General features: G+C 45.0%; 1 protein-coding gene across 1 annotated transcript in view; it reads right to left on the bottom strand.

Moving 5' to 3' along the window:
* Positions 1–19837, bottom strand: part of NHS (NHS actin remodeling regulator) — a 364164-nt gene extending 344327 nt beyond the window's left edge. The window contains exon 1 of the mRNA XM_019019858.3: positions 18680–19837. Within this exon, the coding sequence (XP_018875403.2) occupies positions 18680–19244 (565 nt within the window). The 5' untranslated portion in view covers positions 19245–19837. The remainder of the gene's footprint in view (positions 1–18679) is intronic.
* Positions 19838–21366: the final 1529 nt, after the last annotated feature.

The following is a 21366-nucleotide window of genomic DNA, read 5'->3' as shown; positions in this document are numbered from 1 at the left end:
ATTTTTTAACACTGTGGTCTTAAAGCAACTAGTGGAGCCTTCATTTCCTCATCTATCAAAAGAATATTATATTTCCATCACAGAATTTTGAGGGGCTTGTGAAATAACGTGACATTGTACTAGCAGAAGGCAGTCACACACGAAATGTCGGGGTGGTATGTGTGAATTTGTTTCATATCTGCCTCAACACATTTAGAATCCTGTTGATAACACTCAGTCATCTAAGACAAAAAGTCAGCGATCTTCCAAAAACTGGGGGTGGGGTTGGCCATAGGAAGAAGTTAGGGGGTTGAAGGAAGACAAAGTGTAGGCCATGGTCTTAGCTGTCACCTACAGAAAAGATAGGCAACCTGGGAGAAGCAGTGGATCGAAACAAGAGTTACCAGGTCCTCAAAGGCAACCTGGATTTTTAAAGGCCTCTTATTCTGCATGAAGCTCATTTGCATTCCACACCTGGCAAGTGAAGAAAAGCATCCCTTGTCTAACTTCTGACGTTACAGAGACGCCTCACTAGGCCTCCATCAGTTTTTAAAAGGTACAAGCAAATTACATAGTCACCTCTATATTTGAAGAAAATCTTGGTTAATGTTCCAAAGCAATCCCTCATGGAAAAATCAGCTCACTTATTCTGTAGTTAGGGGGAAAAAATTGAAGCACTTATAGTAAGGTCTAAAACCATGTTCAAATTTATCATAAAAACCCACTTTCAAAGGCCCAGCTGTGTGTCACTCAGCAGCCAGGTCCCCCGGGGGCTTTTCACGACCATTTTTTCAGAGTTAACTGTAAAGGCGTCACACACCTCACGCCCAAAGTGAACTAAACGTTCAATCAAAACACAAGGCAGCCTTCGGTCTGCTTTGGCCTCAAAGATGTTTCAGATATTCCTGATATGCTTGAAGGGAAAGGCTCAGACTAAAACATTCACCCCTCAATTCTCCAATCATGGTCATTTCAAACCAAACAGTGAGGGACCCTGTGGGGCTGAGGGTGCGGTGGGGGGCGGAATGTCGTAGTATTCATTGAGTCCAGTATTTCAAATTTAGCAAGGGAGTCAGGGAAACTGAGCCTATGCCAGGGGGTTCAAAGAAAGTTTTAGAATTTGCTTGAGGCCTTTTAAACCCCCAAATCTACTAAGTTCTGTCTAGCTGGGGTTGCTCCATCTCAGATCAGACATCCAAGGCTCTGACAGCAGAACCACAAGAATAAACCCTCTCAGCTATGGATAGGAGGGCCTCCCCACTTCTTTGTCTCTTGTCCTTCTGAGGAAGTTCTGCCTTGCCTAGATTTTCCATGAAACCTTGATAGTAGGGGCACTTACAGAAGGCAACTCCCGATAACTCTAAGGCTAATCCAACCAAGTGATTAGAGAATTCATCACTCTTCCTCCTCCACTGTTTCCCCAAGGAAAGGATGCAATTTGAAAATCCAAGAGGATTCTCCTCACAGAGGAAGAGCTGAAGCAGTGCCAATAAAGATTCCAATGTCAAACACCAATTACACAGAGTTTGCAAGTGATTTGAAACATGGCTTTGTGAAGAGCCACTGTCTGTGAATCAAAAGGCCCCACAACTATGCTCCAATTTTTTTTTAAAGCTGGGGGGATTCCTTTTAAGTAGATCGGGTTTTCGCTATTTTAGGCACCAGAACTTTGTTATTAAACATCAGTGATAATCTTTTACATTACAGAAAAACAGATCAAAGCTTTTGCTTGGTGTAGATCAGAAAGTCTAGGTACAGCAAGGAATAAGAACAGTCATTGTCACAGCCTTGAAATGTCTTATTGAGGAACAAAGTTTTGTAAAACTTCAAGGAAATAAGTTTTTAACCCAACAGAAATGTGTAGGTTTATTCAGCAAAAGACAGGAACTAGAATATTCACAGCAGCATTATTCAAAATAGCCCACAATGGAAATTATCCAGATGCCCATACCATGGTATACTCATACAAAGGAATACTATACAGCAGTGAAATACTATACAGCAGTGAAAATAAATGAACTACAACTACATGCAACAACATGAATGGATCATGAAATATAATTTTGAACAAAAAATCTAGATATAGAAAAGGCACATACTATATGATTCCAAAACAGGCCAATGTAATCTATGCTGTCAGAGGTCAGGATGATGGCTACCCTTGGGAAGGCAGGATCAGAAGAGAACATTGGCAGGATTTCTAGAGGGCTGAAAATGTTCTGTATCTTGTCCCAGGTACTAGTTTTAAAGCTGTGCTCAGTTTGCAAAAATTCATTGAGGCTGTACACACATGATTTGTGCACATTTGTTATTTGCATTATAATTAGGTTTTAAGTGTGTCACAAATCAATCTATATCATTTATATATGAAGAGAGAGAGAAAGGGAGAGAGGCAGAATGAATTCTTTTGGTAGCAACATTTCTCTAGAAACTGGAACTCTGCTAACAAGTTTTTATTTCCATTTGCTTACTCAAGGAAAGCTGTCACATGGCTTCCAGTCACACATAGGAATTCTGTATCTCTCAAAAAAGAAAACTCTGCAGTTTAGTACATCCTTTATTCAGAGAAGGAACATCAAATACTTTGGAGTAACTTTGTCATCTGCGCATTTTCAGGAAAACTGGTCCTTTTTGCTCCCAGCACTGTACCTCTGTGTTAGTCATGGTTGGCTAACTGCTGTAACAAACATCCCCTAAATCTCACAATAAAAGTTTACTTGTTCCTCACATGAAATCAAATCAAGTGTTGGCAGATAGCCTTTCATGTGGTGATTCAGGAACCCAGGCTCTTTCCATCTGGTGGCCCTACCATCCCTTAGGGCCTCGGAATCATCTGTTGAACCCTCTGCATGCAGCCAGCAGAGCGGGGAAGAAACAAACTACAGAAACAAACTACAGAGGGTTGTTTAGGAGCTTTTATATGGCCTTCCTACGATTGGAGCAATTATTACTTCCACATTCCACTGGACAGAACTCTGTCACAAGGTTGCAACTAACTGCAAGGGAGGCTGGGAAATGTAGTCTAGCCATGCACCCAGGAGCAAAAGGGAAGGAGTTGGTGAACACCTAGGCATTCTCTGCCATGCCAGATCCATAATCTCCCCTCTGCTAGCTGTTCCATGCCCGATGTCTGACTACAAAGAGAAGACATGTCATTATAGGAGAGGATATCGTCATTATAGGAAAAGATACAGACAGTCTCACAAAGCAAAGGCATGGGTGCTTGCATTTCTACACCACCACTTCCATGATGGCAAACATTCACATCCAGGCCTCCTCCACCCATCAGCAGAAGTACACACTCCCCAAGAATGAGAGTGTCATGGCAGCCAGATGCTAAATTGTTCTTGCAGTGCTTCACAACATGAGTTAGACGAGCCAAGTCAGAAAATGGGCAGCATTCTTCTCTTCCCATTTCACCATGGATCCAGCTGACCAAAACGTTTACACTGGTTCAGAAGTCACAGGGCTGGGTTTTATCCATTTTTATACCTACATCCTTTACCCAAGCCTCTTGATAATAATAATGATAAAACAACAACAAAAGTAGTACTATCAATGGCATACACGTATTAGCCCATAGTATGTACACTGTGTATATGCCATACACTGCTGGCACTGTCCATGGATTAATCACTTAATCTACACAACTCTATAAAATGAGTACCAATAGTATCTCCATTTCACAGATATGCAAACTGAGGTAAGAATTCGTCCAAGGTCACACAGCTGGTAAGTGGTGGAACTGAGAGAATCAAAGACTGAGATATACTCTTAACTAGAAAGTTTATTCAGGTTAGGAACACAAGCATGTGATCATGACAAAACTCCAGTCCCTCAGAGAGCAAACCTTGAACCTAAGATTTAAAAATGCAAAGCTTGATCCAGCCAGGCTGGCCGGGCCACAGAGAAGCACACAAAGCAACTTGGAAAGACAGCAAAGCATAAACTGATAATTAAAAGAGGGTGTCTGTCTGTCTGTTTGTTTGTTTTAATTTTCCTTCCCACTCAACAGCCACTAAAACCTTTGAATTGACAAATCAATCAAGAAAACCCAGAAGGGCTTCAATTTTACATTTACAAGCCAGTATTCTTAACAGCCTGCTCCACTCATTGTCTTGACTGAAATTTATTTGTAAGTGAACCCCATTTCTCATTATCGTCTTCTACCCTATAACCAGCCTGAGATTCGCTGGTATTAGCATATGGGGCAAAGGGTTAAAATAAAGCCACACAAGAGGCAAGCTTACGCAATATATTTTTCTTCATGCAATTGGATTAGTTTTAATTAGCAAAGGCTAAAAGTTTGCCAGATGAGTACTGGGTGACATCTGATACCTGAGCAGGGTTCCAACATCTCTTTTCTCATACCAAAGGCATTTAACACAAGTGATACTGTTTGAAAATCTTCCAGGGAACCCTTCCCGATGTCTCTTCTAGGTTTTCCCACTTCTCCCCCACATTGCCCCAAACTTTGAAGCCTCCGTCTCTCCTGTTTGTGCAGCAGAAAGCCCTATGACTTCTCACATGGAAAAGGATTTCTGTGGTATTTATTCCTGCTGCACTTCATGATGCACTTCTTGAAGTTAATCTCTAGAATCAAACTCTCAATAAACATGCGCCATCTTGTAAATGAATCACTTCAGGGGTCGGGAGGGGGTGGGCTGTGGTAGCAGAACTCTGACACAAAATTTAAAAGGAAAATAAAGCTTTCCTTGCATTATTAAAATATAAATACAGGCTCAAGGAACAGAGTCCAGATGTAGACTGGAGAGAAACATAAATATTGATGTTATATTCTAATGAACATTAGATCTCACGGGCTGTCATCTGTCCTCACAGCTACTACCTCTTCCTTCCCTTAGATTTCTAGTAGGAAAAATCAAGAGTAACTGAACTCTAGAATAGGGCTTCTTATTTCACACATCTGAATGCACTTAGATAGGACAGTCATAAATCCAATTCTAAGCAATTTTGTCCTCCATCCAGGCTTCAAGCATTAGCATGAGCTGAAAACACAGTTTGCAAATCAGTATTTCCTGCTACTTAGAAATGTACCAGAGAGTATCAAGGTCTTTTTTTTTCTTCTTCATGTTTTTTAAAAATGTTATTTTAGCTTTATCATACAAAAGGCTCCTACTGGCCAGGCGCAGTGGCTCACGCCTATAATCCCAGCACTTTGGGAGGCCGAGGCGGGCAGATCACTTGAGGTCAGGAGTTCGAGACCAGCCTGGCCAACATGGCAAAACCCCATGTCTACTAAAACTACAAAAATGAGCTGGGCATGGTGGCAGGCACCCGTAATTTCAGCTACTTGGGAGGCTGACACAGGAGAATTGCTTGAACCCAGTGGGTGGAGGTTGCAGTGAGCTGAGATTGCACCACTGTACTCCAGCCTGGATGACAGGGCGAGACTCTGTCTCAATAAATAAATAAATAAGTAAATAAATAAATAAATAAATAAGAAAATAAAAGGCTCCTACTTCTAAGTTACCCCTGGCGCCTCTGAGGCTAGATTTTTATCCTTGTCAAAAACCTGATTCTCCCTAAAATCCAGCACGATGATGTCATAAACAGCCCAACACCATCAGACCAAAAGTGAGGAAACTCCACTGTTTCAATTTGTCTTGGATATCTTATAAATGGAATCACTAATTCTTAGTCTTGGTCGAAAGCCCAGAAGCCCCCCATGGAATTATCTTCTTCTGTGCCCATATTCACACAACAACCTTGGTAGGGGATAGTGCTAGGCTATCAGAGTTCAAATACTGCTTTCCTACCTGAAAGTAGTATTACCTGCCTGGTGTGAGGAGAATGTTCTCTATCTTAATAGGGGTGTGTGTTATGCAGGTGGATACAGCTGTTAAAACTCATCAAGATCTGTACATTTCACTGCATGTAAATTATATCTTGATTTTTTAAAAAGAGTATTAGTTAGGACACTTTAAATTTTTCCAAGACAGCAGATTAATCAACAAGACCGCAGGAGAAGTGCCTACTTCCTCAACAGTCAATGGTTTTGCAAAAGTCTGGAGCAAGTCTGGCAGAGTGAGAGCGGAGAGGAGGGCTTTCTTGTTCTTTTCAATGTTGTACCCTTCTGTATGAGTTGCATGCCTAGCCCCAAACATGAAACAACCATCAACAGCTCTACTTCTCAATACTTTTACCAGACCACCACTGTCTCTCACCAGGATTACTGCAAAAGCCTCCTACTTGGTCTCCTGGCTTCTACCTCTCTTGCCTCTCCCGCAGTCTCTTCTTGCCACAATACCCAAAGTGATCCTTTTAAACTCTAAATCAATCATGTTTCTCCTGGGCTTAAAAGCCTTCAATGACTACCCACTCCACTCGGAGCAAAAGGCAAAGTCCTCACAATGGCCTACTAGACCCTAGGTGATCCGCCCCACTGCCATTTCTCCTTGCTGGCCTCTTATCCTCCTACTCTCCTCCTTGCTAACTCCTCATCCACCACACTGGCCTCCTTGCCATCCCCAGACCACACCAGGCATGCTCTCACCTCAGGGCCTTTGCACTAGCTCTGTTTCTCTCCACTGGAACACTCTTCCTCCAGCAGTCTATGTAATTTACCCTTACCTCTTTCCAATCTTTGCTCAAATGTCACTTCCTCAATGAGGCCCACCTGACCACCCCATTTAAAATAGTAACCCCGCCCCAAATCTCTGGATCGCCTTCACCTTGCTCTAGTTTCTTTTTGCCCACAGCACTTACTACCTCCTAACATGTTTTGTAATTTCGTCAAATGTATTGTGTTTATCATTTAGGATTCGTCTCTCTCCATTGAAACATAAGGTCCTGGTAACTTTTTGTTTACTGATGAAACTCAAGGGCCTAGAATAGTGACTGCTGTGTAATAAATGAATGAATCTGGATAATAAGATTATTGGTCAATTTTTTCTCTACTTTTCTGCATAACAAAAAGAAGCCACAACAACAACAAAAGAACCTTAATAGACATCTTTGACCATGCAGAGACACACAGCATTGCTTGGTCAGCTGTATACTTTACCCTGACCCAGCACTTCACAGATTCAGGCACAGGTTTTCACCTACTTGAAAGAAATTAACACATACCTCCTACTCTGATCCAATTATAGTATCAATAAAATAGCCAATAATAGCCAATAATTATCAGAGGCTAACCATGAGCAAAGCACAGTTCTCAGTGCCTGCACACCTTGACTTTCTCAGTTTTGTCAACAACCTGATGCAATCGATACTGCTTTTATCTCCATTCCATAGCAGATGAAGAAAAGAAAATTCAATAAATTGTCCAGAGTCATACAGCTTTGAAGGAGTGGAGCTGGGATTTGAACCCATGTAGTCCAGCTTCAGAGTCTACTCTCTTAACCACATACTCTCTTGCTTCTCAACAATTAGTTAAACCAGACACTTGCCAATGTTACTCAAACTGAGCCTCAGCAAATGCCAAAAGGTCATGAATTTCAACCTTTCCTTAAGGAACAGAGAACAAGGACATCCATGTACCTTAAAAGAAAGGAAGGGAAAAGCATTCTGACACTCTAGAGTCAGAGAAATGAACTCTGAGACCCATAGAGTCCCCTTGTAGTCCAACGTTACAGTTATTCTGTGACCAACATGCCAAAGCAGATTTCCCCCAAATAAACTCCTTACCCATTATATATAAGAAAATTAAAATGGCCCCTCTGCTGGAATTGAGTCCAGTTTGAGCCAGATTAACCTCATTTCCCTTTTGAGTAGGGTAATTACACCGGGAGATCAAAAGAATGCTACAGACATATGGTATCTTGATTTCAGCAAACCACTTAACAGTTGCTCGTGATGATAGATATTGTGAGTAAGGTGGAGAAATGTGATTTGAACAGGAAGGTAGGGGAGTGCACCTGTGGCTGCTGCAACAATGATACCCAAAGAATGTTGATTAATAGATCTCAACTTGGAGAAACATTGCTAGTACTGCCTGCCAGTGGGCTCTGGCCTTGAATCCATCTGAACAATAATTTTATCGAAGATGTGGGTGATAGCATAGAATCTTGTTCGTGGTGTATGCAGAGAGCAAAATACTGTGAGCAGTAGCTGACACATTGAATCAAGATTTTAAACCATCACCACTGATTGGAAATGAAAGAGCAAAGCAAGCAAGATTCAGTTTAACAGAGACAATGGGAGACTCTTGTGAAATTTAAGTTCAAAACACCAACTGCACACATGGAATAAAGAAAACCTCATGTTAAAAACTGCCACTATAAAGGAAGGGAGTTTGCTGGGCCATAAGAGCATTTTTACACCAACAGTGTCATGCAACGGTTAAAACAAGGACCACATTAGGGACATTCTTTTTTTTCTTTTTTTTTTTTTTTTTTTTTTTGAGACAGAGTTTTGCTCTTGCTGCCCAGGCTGGCGTGCAATGGTGCAATCTCGGCTCACTGCAACCTCCGCCTCCTGGGTTCAAAGCGATTCTCCTGTCTCAGCCTCCCGAGTAGCCGGGATTACAGGCGCATGCCACCACGCCCAGCTAATTTTTGTATTTTTTAGTAGAGACGGGTTTTCACCATGTTGGTCAGGCTGGTCTTGAACTCCTGACCTCAAGTGATCCACCTGCTTCAGCCTCCCAAAGTGCTGGGATTAGAGGCATGAGCCACTACACCTGGCCTGGGACATTCTTATAAAGACAGGAATGGATCCATTTGTGCCCTGCACCTGTGGTAGAGGACAACCAGAGTGGGAATGGCCTGGAAACTTGGCATTAGGAAGCCTGGTTGAAGGAACTGAAGTTGTTTTACCTGGGATGAAGAAAGCTTAGACAGTGCCATAACAGTAACCTCCAGACCCTTAAAAGATGTTCTAGAAAAGTAGTTGTAGGTAGATTCCGTATGACATGAGACACCAGAACAAAGATGAAAAGGCTTGCATTACAAAAAGACAGATTCACTCTCAATGTAGATAAGGACTGTTTGAGAATGGGAGCTATCCAGCAATACAATTGGGGCAGGGGTGGCCACTTCCCACTCCCTGGAGTCTCAGAGGGCATGGAAACCAGATGAGCTGCCATTTGGGACATCTTAAAAAAGATTCCCACTCTGGGTGAGAAGTTTGATTCTATGGGTAATAAGGTCTTTCCCAACTCTATGATTCCAAGATTCTAGGACTCTTGTTAACTTTATTCTTGGTTAATTTCACTTTGAAGGATGTAGGCACAGATATCTTTAGATCCAGCAATTACACTTTTAAGAAACCATTCTTAAAAATTCATACATATAAGCAAATATATATGTGGAAACTGTTTATATGAGATTTGTTTATAATAACTAAAACCAAGAAAATGCTACCATATGGGTAAAAGGTGGTTAGATGCTTTGAGCACGTTTGTGCAGGGGAATATTATGTAGTGTTTTTAAAAACTGAGGAGCAATCTCATGATTTGAGATGTCACATGTCTGTCACCAATTAAGCTTAGAACACATAAAAAATGAAAACAAAATAAAAAATAATAATAATTAAGTAAAAATTTTTTCTGGATATAGTCTTACTCTGCCACCCAGGTTGGTATGCAGTGGCATGATCTTGGCTCACTGCAACCTCCACCTCCTTGATTTAAGCGACCCTCCCATCTCAGACTCCTGAGTAGCTGGGACTACAGGCACATACCATCATGCCCGGCCAATTTTTGTATTTTTTGTAGAGATGGGGTTTCACCATGTTGCCCAGTCTAGTCTCGAACTCCTGGGTTCAAGCAATCCTCCCACCTTGGCCTCCCAGAATCAAGCAATTTTTTAGCACATGAATGCCCAGGTCCTCAGATTACTCATTCAATACAGCCAAACCTCATGTACATTAATGGATTGAGAGATGTCAGAAACAAAACTTGACCACACCTGTTTTAGTCATTCACAAAAATAAAGTAGACAGTTTCCCTGCCCTCTGGGCTTAGTCTGGTGGGTGGGCTCTCCAAAACTTTGTTTCAACAAATTTCAACCCCAGAATGAGATCCTTACATTCAGGAACCATTCCTACCTCATTATTTTTATTTCCACTTATTATTAAGATAGGATTCATGAAGAATTCTTGATGCAAGAAAAACTTTCAGGAATTTTTGTGATTGTTTGTTCCAGTCTTACTCCTCCTGTGATTTTTTAATAGAATGTCCCTCAAAATCTTGTGCCCCACAATTTTTAATAAAGCAAAAAGAAATTAAGCTGAACTATCAAATAAAATTCCAACTATATTTAAAATTGTCCTTGACCCTAAAATTTCAAAATGTCATACAAAATCAGTAAATCTTCAAGACTCTGGGACTAACATGGGACAATAGGAGAGATTTTTATATGTCATTGCCTTTTAAAACTAATGCCCATTAAAACTAGACTAGAAGTGCTGAGACTGAAGACTTTTCTGAGAGTTTATGTGGACTTTACACTGTCCTGATGGCATTGTATAGAAAAGGCCTCCACACACAGGAAGAAAGAAATCTTTATCATTATCATCTTAGTAATATCAGTCCAACAGAATCTCAAGGATTTCTTAGATAAAGTAATTCAGGAGTTTTGATTTAAAAGCCCAATCCAGTATAACAAGAAAAGTCTAGAAAGAAATGTGATGCTGTTACTGGTTATGAGGAAATTACAACCATGAATTATTAAACCCTTGAAAGATTGTGTTCTTCTCAGCTCTTCTGTGATGGGTTTCAAAGCAGCTTTCAATGAAGCTGTTAGGATCTCATAATGCCTCACAGAAGCTCACTGAGCAGGGCCAGGAGGAAAAGAAACTTAACCACAATTACAGAAACATCCAAGAGAACACACTAACCAAACTGTGAAGGTGTTTTACAAGTGGTAGACTGAACAGAAAGGGAAGGAAAAGCAGGACCATCCTTCCAAAACCAGAATGAGCCCATGATCAGTGTTGCCACACCAACCCAAAATGATCAATTCACCCAATGTATTACCTCCTGGTTCCTTTCAGAGGTTAGCAGTTTCTGTGTCTGCTCTGGCTGAAAATTATCCTTCTCAAATAGGTAGTTTGGATCTCCTGGGGCTGTCACTTATGCATTCCAAAGGGCAATAAACAACACTCTCAAAGGCTTGTCAATAGAACATGGAGAAATTTAGGGGGTATGTCTTCATTATCATAGATTTGAGTTCCTTTTGTTACCCTTCTCACTGCTGAAGCACTGAAGCTCTCCCATGCCAAGACAGGGATTCAAACTGTGCATCCACTAATGGTAGTAACAGCTATTTCCAGACCCACTGATATGGTTTGGCTCTGTATCCCCACCCATATCTCATGTTGAATTATAATCCCCAATGTTGGAGGAGGGACACGGTGGGAGGTGACTGGATCATGGGGGCAGATTCTCCACTTGCTGTTCTAGTGATAGTGAGTGAGTTCTCTTGAAAGCTGGTTGTTTAAACGTGTGTAGCACTTCCCTCTTCACTCTTGCTCTCTCTCCTGCCACCATGTGAAGATGTGCTTGCTTTCCCTTTTCCTTTCGCCATGATTGTAAGTTTCCTTAGGCCTTCCTGGCCATGGCTCCTGTACAGCCTGCAAAACTGTGAGTCAATTAAACCTCTTTTCTTTATAAATTACCCAGTCTCAGGTAGTTTTTTTATAGCAGTGAGAGAACAGACTAATACACACACTATAGAGTGTTCTGGGAGGGGCTGGGGGTGTGGCTAATATAATAATCCTGGGCTAAATAGTTTAAGGAAAAAGAGTGAGAAACTTCATCTCTACCATACCCCCAGCCCTAGGTCTTTGCCTTCACAGTTTAAAGATTAAATAGATTGTCTTGGTTGCAGTTCCCCCATAAGTAGACCCTATGACTGCAAGTACAGGTTTGAGTGCAAGTAGTTTATGTGGGAGGTGACTCCAGAAACACCCATAGGTGAGCAAAGAAGTGAGATGGAGAAAGGAAGACAGCAAAGATAGGATGTGTCATCAAATAAGTCATCACTGTGGGTAACTGGAGCTCAGTCCTACTTCAGAATTCTGAGAAATGGTGGAGAAAATGCTGCAGAGTTCTCCTATCCAAGGAGTAATGGCACTGGTGCATTCATCCACCAACTCCCTGTCCATATTTGGTTGAGTGCTGCTTCTGAGGCATTAACCTGCTGGCACCTCTGGCCTTCCCAACAAGCAAGGCCAAGCATGGTCCGTAAGCCAGTACAAAACAAAAGTTCCAGGCAGAGTTACAGGAGTTTGCAGTAAGTAGCCTTCAGCATGAGAGATGGAATATAGACAGGGCACCAACAATGTCTACTGTACAGAATGAAAAAAGCTAAGATAAAGGTGAGCACAGAGTTCTAGAAAAGCCATAGGTGGGGGAGGTAACAAAAGTGTCACTGCAGTACAATGGGGAAATGATGGTCTTTTCAATAAGTGGCAGTAGGCCAATTGTGCATCCATATTCGGGAAAAAAGTAATCTTGAGCCCTACCTCACACCATTTGCAAATATCAATTCCATATGAAACATGGATCTAAATGACAAAGGCAAAATGAAAAATTTCTAGAACTTTTGAGATATCTTCATGACCTCGAGGTTGGTGAAGAATTTGTTTAAGAACAAACAGAAGAGAACACAAAAACACACTAACCATAAAGAAAAGGATTGATAAACTGGACTATACAAAAATAAGAACTTCTGCCCTCAAAATATAACACTAAGAGATTGAAAAGGCAAGCCACAGAGTAAGAGACAGTATTGGAAATACATACAGCTGACAAATGACTCATATTCAAAATACATAAAAGACATCTGTAAGACAGTAAGTAAAGGTGCAAAGAACCTTACTGAAAAATGAGCAATTACCTGGGTGATGAAATAATTTGTATACCAAACCACCATGACACATGATTTACCTATATATCAAGCCTGCACATGTACCCCTGAACCTAAAATAAAAGTTAAAAAAGAGAGAGAAAAGAGAAATAAAAATGAGCAAACATCTTGAACAAGTAATCCACAAAGGAGAATATCTAGGTAGTTAAAAATTATATAAAATGGTGTTCAGTGTCACAAGCCATTAGAGAAATGCAAATCAAAACCAGTATGAGATTTCATTACACATCCACCAAAGTGGCTACAATTTAAACATCAATACCAATATCAGTGAGGATGTGGAGCAACCAGAACTTTCATATACTTCCAGGGTTATAAATTGGTACAACCAGTGAAGAAAACTGTTCAGCCAAACAAATCATCCCCTTTGATCCAGCAATTCCTCTTTTAGATACATACCAAATAACTGTGTATACATAAGCTCATCAAGAAGCATGTAGAAAAAATTGTTCACGCAATAGCTCCCAAATGGAAACAACCCAAATGTCCATCATCAGGAGAATGGATCAAGAAATTGTGGTATGTACACACAATGGAATTTTATTCAGCAATGAGAATGAACAATCAGCTATATATGCAATAAGATGAAAGAATCTTACATACATAATGTTAAGTGAATAATGCTAGAAAGAAGTATGTATGATTTCACTTATATAAACTTCAAAAACAAGAACATCTAATTGATAAGGGTAGAAATTGGGAGAGTTGTTACTTTTAGGAAGGGGGATATTGACTGAAGGTAGCTTGAAGGGAGGGGAGGATGTTTCAGGTGGAGTAACATTTTATTTATTGATCTGGGTGGTGTTTACATGAGCTGTTCACTTTGTGAAAATCAACCAAGATGGACACTTATGGTCTGTGCGCTTTTCTGTGGGAATGTTAAACTTTAATATAAAATTTATTTTAAAACTCAGTAACTAAATAAATCAACGGCAACCAAAATGCCAGCAACATTAAAATGTCTAAAGATGAACATCCTGGAGTCAAAGCCCATGAAGTATTTCCAAAGTCTCAGGTTTCAGTGACTGAAAAGTTGGACTCTTCAAATTGATGACCATCAGTCTCAGAAGGCTCTCAACACAGTAAGATCATCCCAATACACTTCCTTAATGCCTTCACGTTCCCTCCCTGAGACAACTTATTAACACCCTCTCTTCTCTCTTCACATTGCCAACACTCTCAGCTGATGACCTCACCCCATACTTTACAGAGAAAATAGATCCCCTTATAGAAGAATACCCCATCCCACCACCAGCAGTTCACCAGCCCACCTGCCTCCCTGCTCGTATCCTTCAGCTTCCCTCCAGGGGCCATGGATGAAATGGTGCTCTCATCTCATCCCCTCTCGGCTTCTCAATGATATCCATAATTATTCAGTTCTCTCCCCCGGGATCATCAATTCACCCTTCTCTTGGAATCTGAACATGCCTAAAATATCAATACCTTTTAAGACATTTTTCCTTGATACTGTATTCCCTTCCAGCCACTGCTCCATTTCTCCACTCCCCTTCAGAGCGAAACGCCTTACAAGAGTTGTCTGTAGAGCTGGGTGCGGTGGCTCACGCCTGTAATTCCAGCACTTTGGGAGGCGTGAGGACTGCTTCAGCCCAAGAGTTCGAGACCACCCCGGGTAACATGGCGAAACCCTGTCTCTACGAAAAAAAACAAAATTAGCCTAGCATAGTGGTGCACACCTGTAGTCCTAGCTACTTGGGGGGACGAGATGGGAGCCTGGGGAGGTCAAGGCTGCAGTGAGTCATGATCAAGTCACTGTACCCAGTCTGGGTGATAGAGTGAAAAAAAAAAAAAAGCTCTCTGTAGTTGCTATTTCCTCTCCACCTCTCCTATTCTTTCTCCAACACCTCTGATTTGGCGTTCATCTCCACCCCTCCAATGAAATGGCACCTCTCAAGGCCACTAATTAATTACAAGTAACCAAACTCAATAGCCTCTTCTCAGTGCTTATCTTCCTCTCAGAAGCACTTGACCAAGTTGACTTCTCCCCAGTTCTGGAAACACCTCCTGGCTTGCACCATACTACACTCTTCTGATTTTCCTTCTAGCTTTCTGGCTGTCCTTTCTCAGCCTTTCTCCTTCCCTGTGAAGCTTTCAAAGTTGGACTGCCCTGGGCTAAGTCCTGGCCTCCTTTTCTTTACTAGCTCCACTGTGTCTAGCTCCAAGGCTTCACAAACTGTCTCTACGCTTAGGTCTCACATTCACATCTCCAGCCTGGACCTCTCAACTCACACATGTAATTATGTAAGACACATCACGTATCTCAAACTTAACATGGCTCAAATATAAAACTATTGATTCCATTCCCTCCACAACAAAATATTCACTCTCCCACTAGCCTTCCCCATTTCTACAAATGGTAATACATTCTACAAGTTATTATTATTACTATTATTTTGAGATGAAGTCTCACTCTTGTTGCCCACGCTGGAGTGCAATGGTGCGATCTTGGCTAACTGCAACCTCTGCCTCCCGGATCCAAGCATTTCTCCTGCCTCAGCCTCCCAAGTAGCTGGGATTACAGGCGCCTGCCACCACGCCTGGCTAATTTTTGTATTTTTAGTAGAGACGGGGTTTCACCATGTTGGCCAGGCTGGTCTCGAACTCCTGACCTCAGGCGATCTGCCCGCCTCGGCCTCCCAAAGTGCTGGGATTACAGGCGTGAGCCACCGTGCCCAGCCACAGTCTACAAGTTATTTAAGCTTTTCAAGCAAAAACAACAAACTAGGAGTCATCCTAAATTATTTTTTTCACACCCTGTACCCAATCAAATCAGTTAAGTCTTGGCAATCCTATTTCCAAAATGCATTCAGAATCTAACCACTTCTCACCGTCTCTACAGCTACCTCCCTAGTCCTAGCCACCATCACCAGTCACAGTGTCTAACTGGTTTACTAGCCACCAGACTTGCTTCCAGAGTGACTCTTCCAAAGTGTACATCAGATCATGTTGCCCCTGCAAGAAGCCCCCCAGCCTGTCTTAGGGCAACAGGAAGCAGCTGTCCAAGGATGAAATAGCAAGAAGATTACGCAGGGGAATGGGGATCAGGTGACAAGGATATACAGGTGGTGTGAAGGCACTCTCAAAGGAAGAGAAAAAAGAGTAAGGTTTACTTTTAGGTTTCCTCTCCCTTTCAAACTCCCCTAGGCCTGAGCAATACTAAAGGGAGATAGATGCATAATGCAGCTGATGCCACTAGTGACCGACCCACAGCTACTTTGCCCTCCCCAGAGGACCTCTGTCAACATTCCTGTGCACATCATAGGCTTTTTGCATCTCTCTACCTGGCCCTGGGAGCATGCTGGGACTACATGTGGGGCAAGACCCAGAAGCCATGGAGTTCATGCTCCAGGTGCTACCTTCCATCTGTGGGAAGAAGAAGCTGGTGCATAAATACTCCAGCTTCTTTAATCATTAGTGGAACACATTTGAGGTGTGTGCTCAGAGGGTCGCCAGCTGGATTGAACCCCAGTTGCCCACAGGGCTAACCAGCTTACATGGTGTACTGGCTTTCCTCTTTCCTCCCTTTCCTGTCTCACTTCCCTACCCCCTTCTCTGTGCTTCCAGGGAACCCTTCCCAAATAAGTTAATTGCATCGAAATCCTTGTCTCAGGCTCTGCATTCTAGGAAACCTAAACCAAGACACATAATAGTGTGTTTTTTCTCCCAAAGGTAATGCCTTTTATGACATCAAACAAGAACAATGCCATCCCAAATTTAAATGAACAAGAGAAGAGAGAGATCTGGACATAAAGTGTGGAGATAGCATTTTAGAAAATAAAATTTAAAATAATAGGAGATTTTAAATCTATCCCAGGTAGAAATCAGCCCCATCTTTATTATTCATGTACAAATATGTATAGAGTATATATTCACCAACTATATGCACACACTCAAGATCCTCTCTTATCTCTACTAACTATTAGTTTGTACCCCAAACAGTTAAAAGGACTTGAAAGAACTCTGATACGTTCCAGGTACATAACTGCCCACTGCTGCATCTAAAAAGAGAAAGAAGTGGGCACATTCTGCTCTGGCAGTGAGTTTCATTCGCGTGAAATCTAACTTAAGGAGAGGTGTGTCACACACACACACACACACACACACACACACGGGAAATGTATGCACCACTCAACAGTCTGCAAAACTTCCCTCCAGTTCTTTAGAAGTGAAATCACCACTCCCATAACCGCACTCCCCAGATACCTGCGCTGTTGAAAGTGAAGGGCCTGTCCCTGCTGTGTGGTTTGGGGTAAAAAGGAGGCAGGATTAAAGCGCTCATTTCAAGTCCCAAAAGTAAAATACGACTTGGCCTACGGCAGTCCTAATTCTTTCCAGAACTCATCCCCGGAATTGCCCTTTTAAACAACCAGTCATTAACCCAACTCCGGGTCTTTTATAGCTGCGAAAACCGATCGAGCACATCATTTATTCATTACGCTTATTACTATTGTTATTGCAGAAAAGCAGTGAATTCCCGGGACGGGGTTCAAAGGGTTTTTCGGAGGAGGAGGGGAAGAGGGAGAGAACACGCGGGCGGGCAGGGACCGCTGGGAGGCTGAGCTGGGCTGTGGGGCAGAGGTGCCCGGAAATCCCCAGGGAAGGATGCCTCCAAAGCGCCTCCGCCCCGCGCGCTCCTAGGCCACTACGCACCGGCGCAGCTGCGGCAGCAACCGAGGAAGCTTCTTACGTAAGTCAGAGCCGCTGACATCACCTTCGCCGCGAGCGTCGCAGCCTGACTAGGCGCCAAAGGACCGTCGCGCCAACCCAGCGCCCCTGTCTACCTCCTGGGTCGTTCCTAAATGATTCTGCCGTCGCCAGATTTGGACGATCCGGAGCCAAGGGGACCGCCCTTGGAAGGGAGATGACATAGAATGACTATTGGGAGCCCTTGGGTGTCGTAAAAGCGAAGTCAACGGACAGCAAAGATGCCCAGGGGTCTCCCAGACTTCCTTCTTCGTCGTTTCCCTGCAGCCCGCCTAGCAGACTAGTTCATACCTAAGTCCACGTGCCAGTAAATTTGGGCGACAGTGCACCGGGGCGGAGGATGACAGTCTGTGGGATCCTCTGCGGGCAGATGGCACAGAGTCATTTAGTAGGAACCCTGGGCTGTTCAGAGCAGAAAAGATGCCCAGGGGTCTCCTCCATCTCCCCGGGGCCCCTGACACTCCCACCCTCATCTCTCCCTGACCCTCCCCGCGGCCCCTCCGGGCCACAAGGGTTTTTGGCAGAAGCACTACGGAGTTCAGTCTAGGAGGCGAGCAGCGCCACGCTACGTCGCACAAGAGGGCAAGGCACAAGTTCGGAGCTCGGGGCAGCACCCGAGGTCACAGCGAGTGACGAAACAGCCGCGGTGCTGCAGCAGTCTCAAAAGAACACTCACTACTCCTGGAACCCCCAACCCTGAACATGCATGGTGTGGGCTACAGGGCTCAGGAGCTGGGCTTCTGGAAACCACAGGAGTTGCAACCCTCCTCCCTACCCCCCGTGAAGGACGTGAAAGGCGAGCCCCGGTGGTGAAGGACAGACCCTCTCTGCCTCCTGTGCTCCCATAAACGCTCCCTTTCTGCTCCTTCTCAGCCCACGCTGCCTGCGACTTCAGAGGTCGCCCTTTTAACTTTCCACCGTCCACGTCTGCATCACTGAATCGGGGTCCAGCCCAGCCACTCAGCCCCAGGAGGATTGGGGTGGGTCCCAGGGGATGGGAAGGGTGGGAAGGCGAGAGTAGTAAAGTGCAAGCTGCAACCGGCGCGGCGCCGCGGGGCTGGGATTGCCGCTGCTGGGGAGGGCGCGAGGGTGCGGCGCAGAAACCCATAGCCTGGCGGGCGGACGGCGCGGGTACTCACGCACTGCCTCCTGCTTAGGGTCAAGCGTGCTGAGGACGCGCTGCACGCCGCCGAGCTTGCCCTGCAGCGCCCAGACGCGGCGGTGGGTGAGCTGGATGTCGCTCTCGAGCTCCTGGAAGAGGCTGCAAGCGTGCCGGGCCACGTCCGAGAGCTGCCGGAGGACACGGGCCAGAGCGGCGTTGCTGACAGCGCATAGGTCCAGCATGAGCAGTACGGCCGCCGCCGCCGCCGCCGAGGACGCCTCGCCGGCTGCGGGCGCCGCCTCCGGGATCCCCGCCGTGCTCTCCTCGCCAGCCACGGACGCCTCTCCGTGAGGCGGCTGAGTCTGGTCGGCTGGCGCGGGCAGTGGCGGCGGCGGCGGTGGCAGCCCTGAAGGTGCAGGGACCGCGCGGGCTGGCTCCTCTGGCCCTGGCGCCTCGACCTCGTCCAGGTCCCTCCGGCCGGGCGGCTGCAAGGGCGGCGGCGGCTCAGCGCTGCCTCCGCTCGCGTCCACTGCTGGGCCAGGCGCAGGGCGCCGCTGCCTGCACAGCCATTGCGGCTCCACGATCCGCTTGGCGAAAGGCATCCCGCGCAGCCAGGCGGCGACTTTCTGGTCTCCTCCAAGCGCCCCTGTGAGCTGGAGACCGGGCGCGCCCACCTGAGCAGGGAGGGGGCAGGAGTCCGGCAAAAGCGCGATCTGGCAGTCCGGATACCCAGGGGGCTTCTCTGCTCACCTTGCCTCCTCTTCCCCGCCCTCTCCCTAGCAAATCAGTCCAGCCAGTCCTCCTTTGGGTGCACCGTTCCCTGGGGAGGATGACAAGCGCTCCGCACAGAAATTTAGGGGTGCGCCTGGTCTCTTCTCACTTGCTTCCAACCAGGGTCGACTGGCTCAGCTCCATCGTTTCTGTGCTCGCCGTCGCCACCCCGGCCACTGCCGTCGCCGCCGCCTATATAAATGGGCGTGCGTGTGTCTGTGTGTGTGTGGGTGAGTGGGTGGGTGGGTGTGAGTGTGTGCGCGCGCCTCAGTTTGAAAGTACCCCGGCGCAGGCCTCTCACCGCGCGCCCCTCGGCCGCTCCGGGGAGCGATTGCGCCCGGGATCTCTCTCCCTGGCTGGGCGGGGAGGAGGTTTCGGAAAGGCGCTCTGAAAACCCGGAAAGAGGAATCTGCCTCCAGCCCGGGCGCAGGAGGCCGCGCGGGGGTGACGGGGCGGACGCAGGGCGGGGGAGGCCGGGGCGAGGGGGGCGCAGCGCCCTGTGCGGCCGCTGGGAGTCACTGGTGGCCTCGCCGTGCTGGGCGCGTTCAGGCGCAAAGACACTTCCTCACATCCAAGGGGTTGGAATTGAGACTGTCAGCGTGGTGGGGGCGGGGAGTCCTCAAGTTGGGAGTAGGGGTGTGGGCAGTAAGCGCAGAGGGAAGAGGGTGGGGTATTGGGGATGCGGCAGATTTGGCGTGTTGGAGCAAGTTTTTCGCCGAATTCCAGCTCTGTACAAGACCTTTGGGTTCTTACAGGGAAAACTGGGCTGCTCCTTGGAGATCCCCGGGCTCTATGAACGCAAGGAGACAACTGGGGAGGGCGAAGGGCGTAGGCGCATCTCCATGTGGCCAGAGCAGCCAGAGTGCTGTTTATACCCCTTCCCGGGCATCACGTGGCCCCCTGCTTTGGGCACGGGCTCTATAGAATATCGTGAATGAGACCCAAACCACCAATGAGCAAAATCCCCAGAAAACTGCTTACGAAACTCATTGCACGTTGGGTGAGATAAACGGCATTACCTCCTCCTCACCCTACTGTGCTGATCACACACAGGATTTTTAAAGTTCTCCATCAGAGAGATGATGATTTACAGAAGAAGGGAAAGTTTTCCCCTTCAGTTAACTGAAAGGTATAATTTCTAAAAAGGCATGCATTTTCGATTGCAGCAGGCTGCAGGCTGTATGCCGTCAGTAAAAAGAGTTTGGGAAATGTTAATAAAACACGTGCTTTCATGCCTCCAAAAAGTATACTGTAAAAATATTTTTTATTTTAAAGCCACAAGCCAGATCTTGGGAATGCAGCCTCTTTTCGTGTTTCTAAAGAGAACATGGAAAAAATATGTTTTATGGCAACAATAAAGTCCTCCAGACCTGCGGTGGTGTCTCCTCTCCTCCCTCTAAAGGCGGGAGAGGGAGGAGGCTCCAACAGTCAGCACTTTGGACTGGCCCACGCTTTGGTTTTAAAGGCTTCAACAGACCCTTGTCTTATTCTACAAAAAAAAAAAGAAAAAAACCCAAAATTTTCGGCAAGGACATATCCTTGTTCATAAAAGATCCAGGCTGAGGCTTTGGGGGTAAAGGGCCATGATGTCTGCAAAGTACACATAAATGTTTCAGTAACAACAACAAGAAGAATGATGATAATAAAAATGTGTATGTATGAAGGGAGAAAAAAACAAAATGTGGCAAAATGTTCAAAATAGTCTAGGTTAAGGGCATATCAGGGTTCATTGTACATTTCTTGCAACTTTAAATTTGGTTTTGTTTCCAAATAAAAAATGAAAGAAAAGAATATTTTGGAACAAGGTCTTTTAAGGTTTGTTTTTTATCTCACAAATCTGAAAAGCATTGAGCTAGCTGTTTTTAAATTGAGCTTGACTTTTTAATACGTTCAAAATTCTGAACATGAGTTCTGCTGGGTAGGCAAGCCAGACACTTCTCCCTAAACACATGG

This window comes from Gorilla gorilla, chromosome X (genome assembly GCF_029281585.2).
Source record: "Gorilla gorilla gorilla isolate KB3781 chromosome X, NHGRI_mGorGor1-v2.1_pri, whole genome shotgun sequence".
In the NCBI taxonomy this organism is placed as follows: Eukaryota; Metazoa; Chordata; class Mammalia; order Primates; family Hominidae; genus Gorilla; species Gorilla gorilla.
Note: the sequence above shows the minus strand (reverse complement) of the source record. Positions and strands in the feature narration are given on the sequence as shown.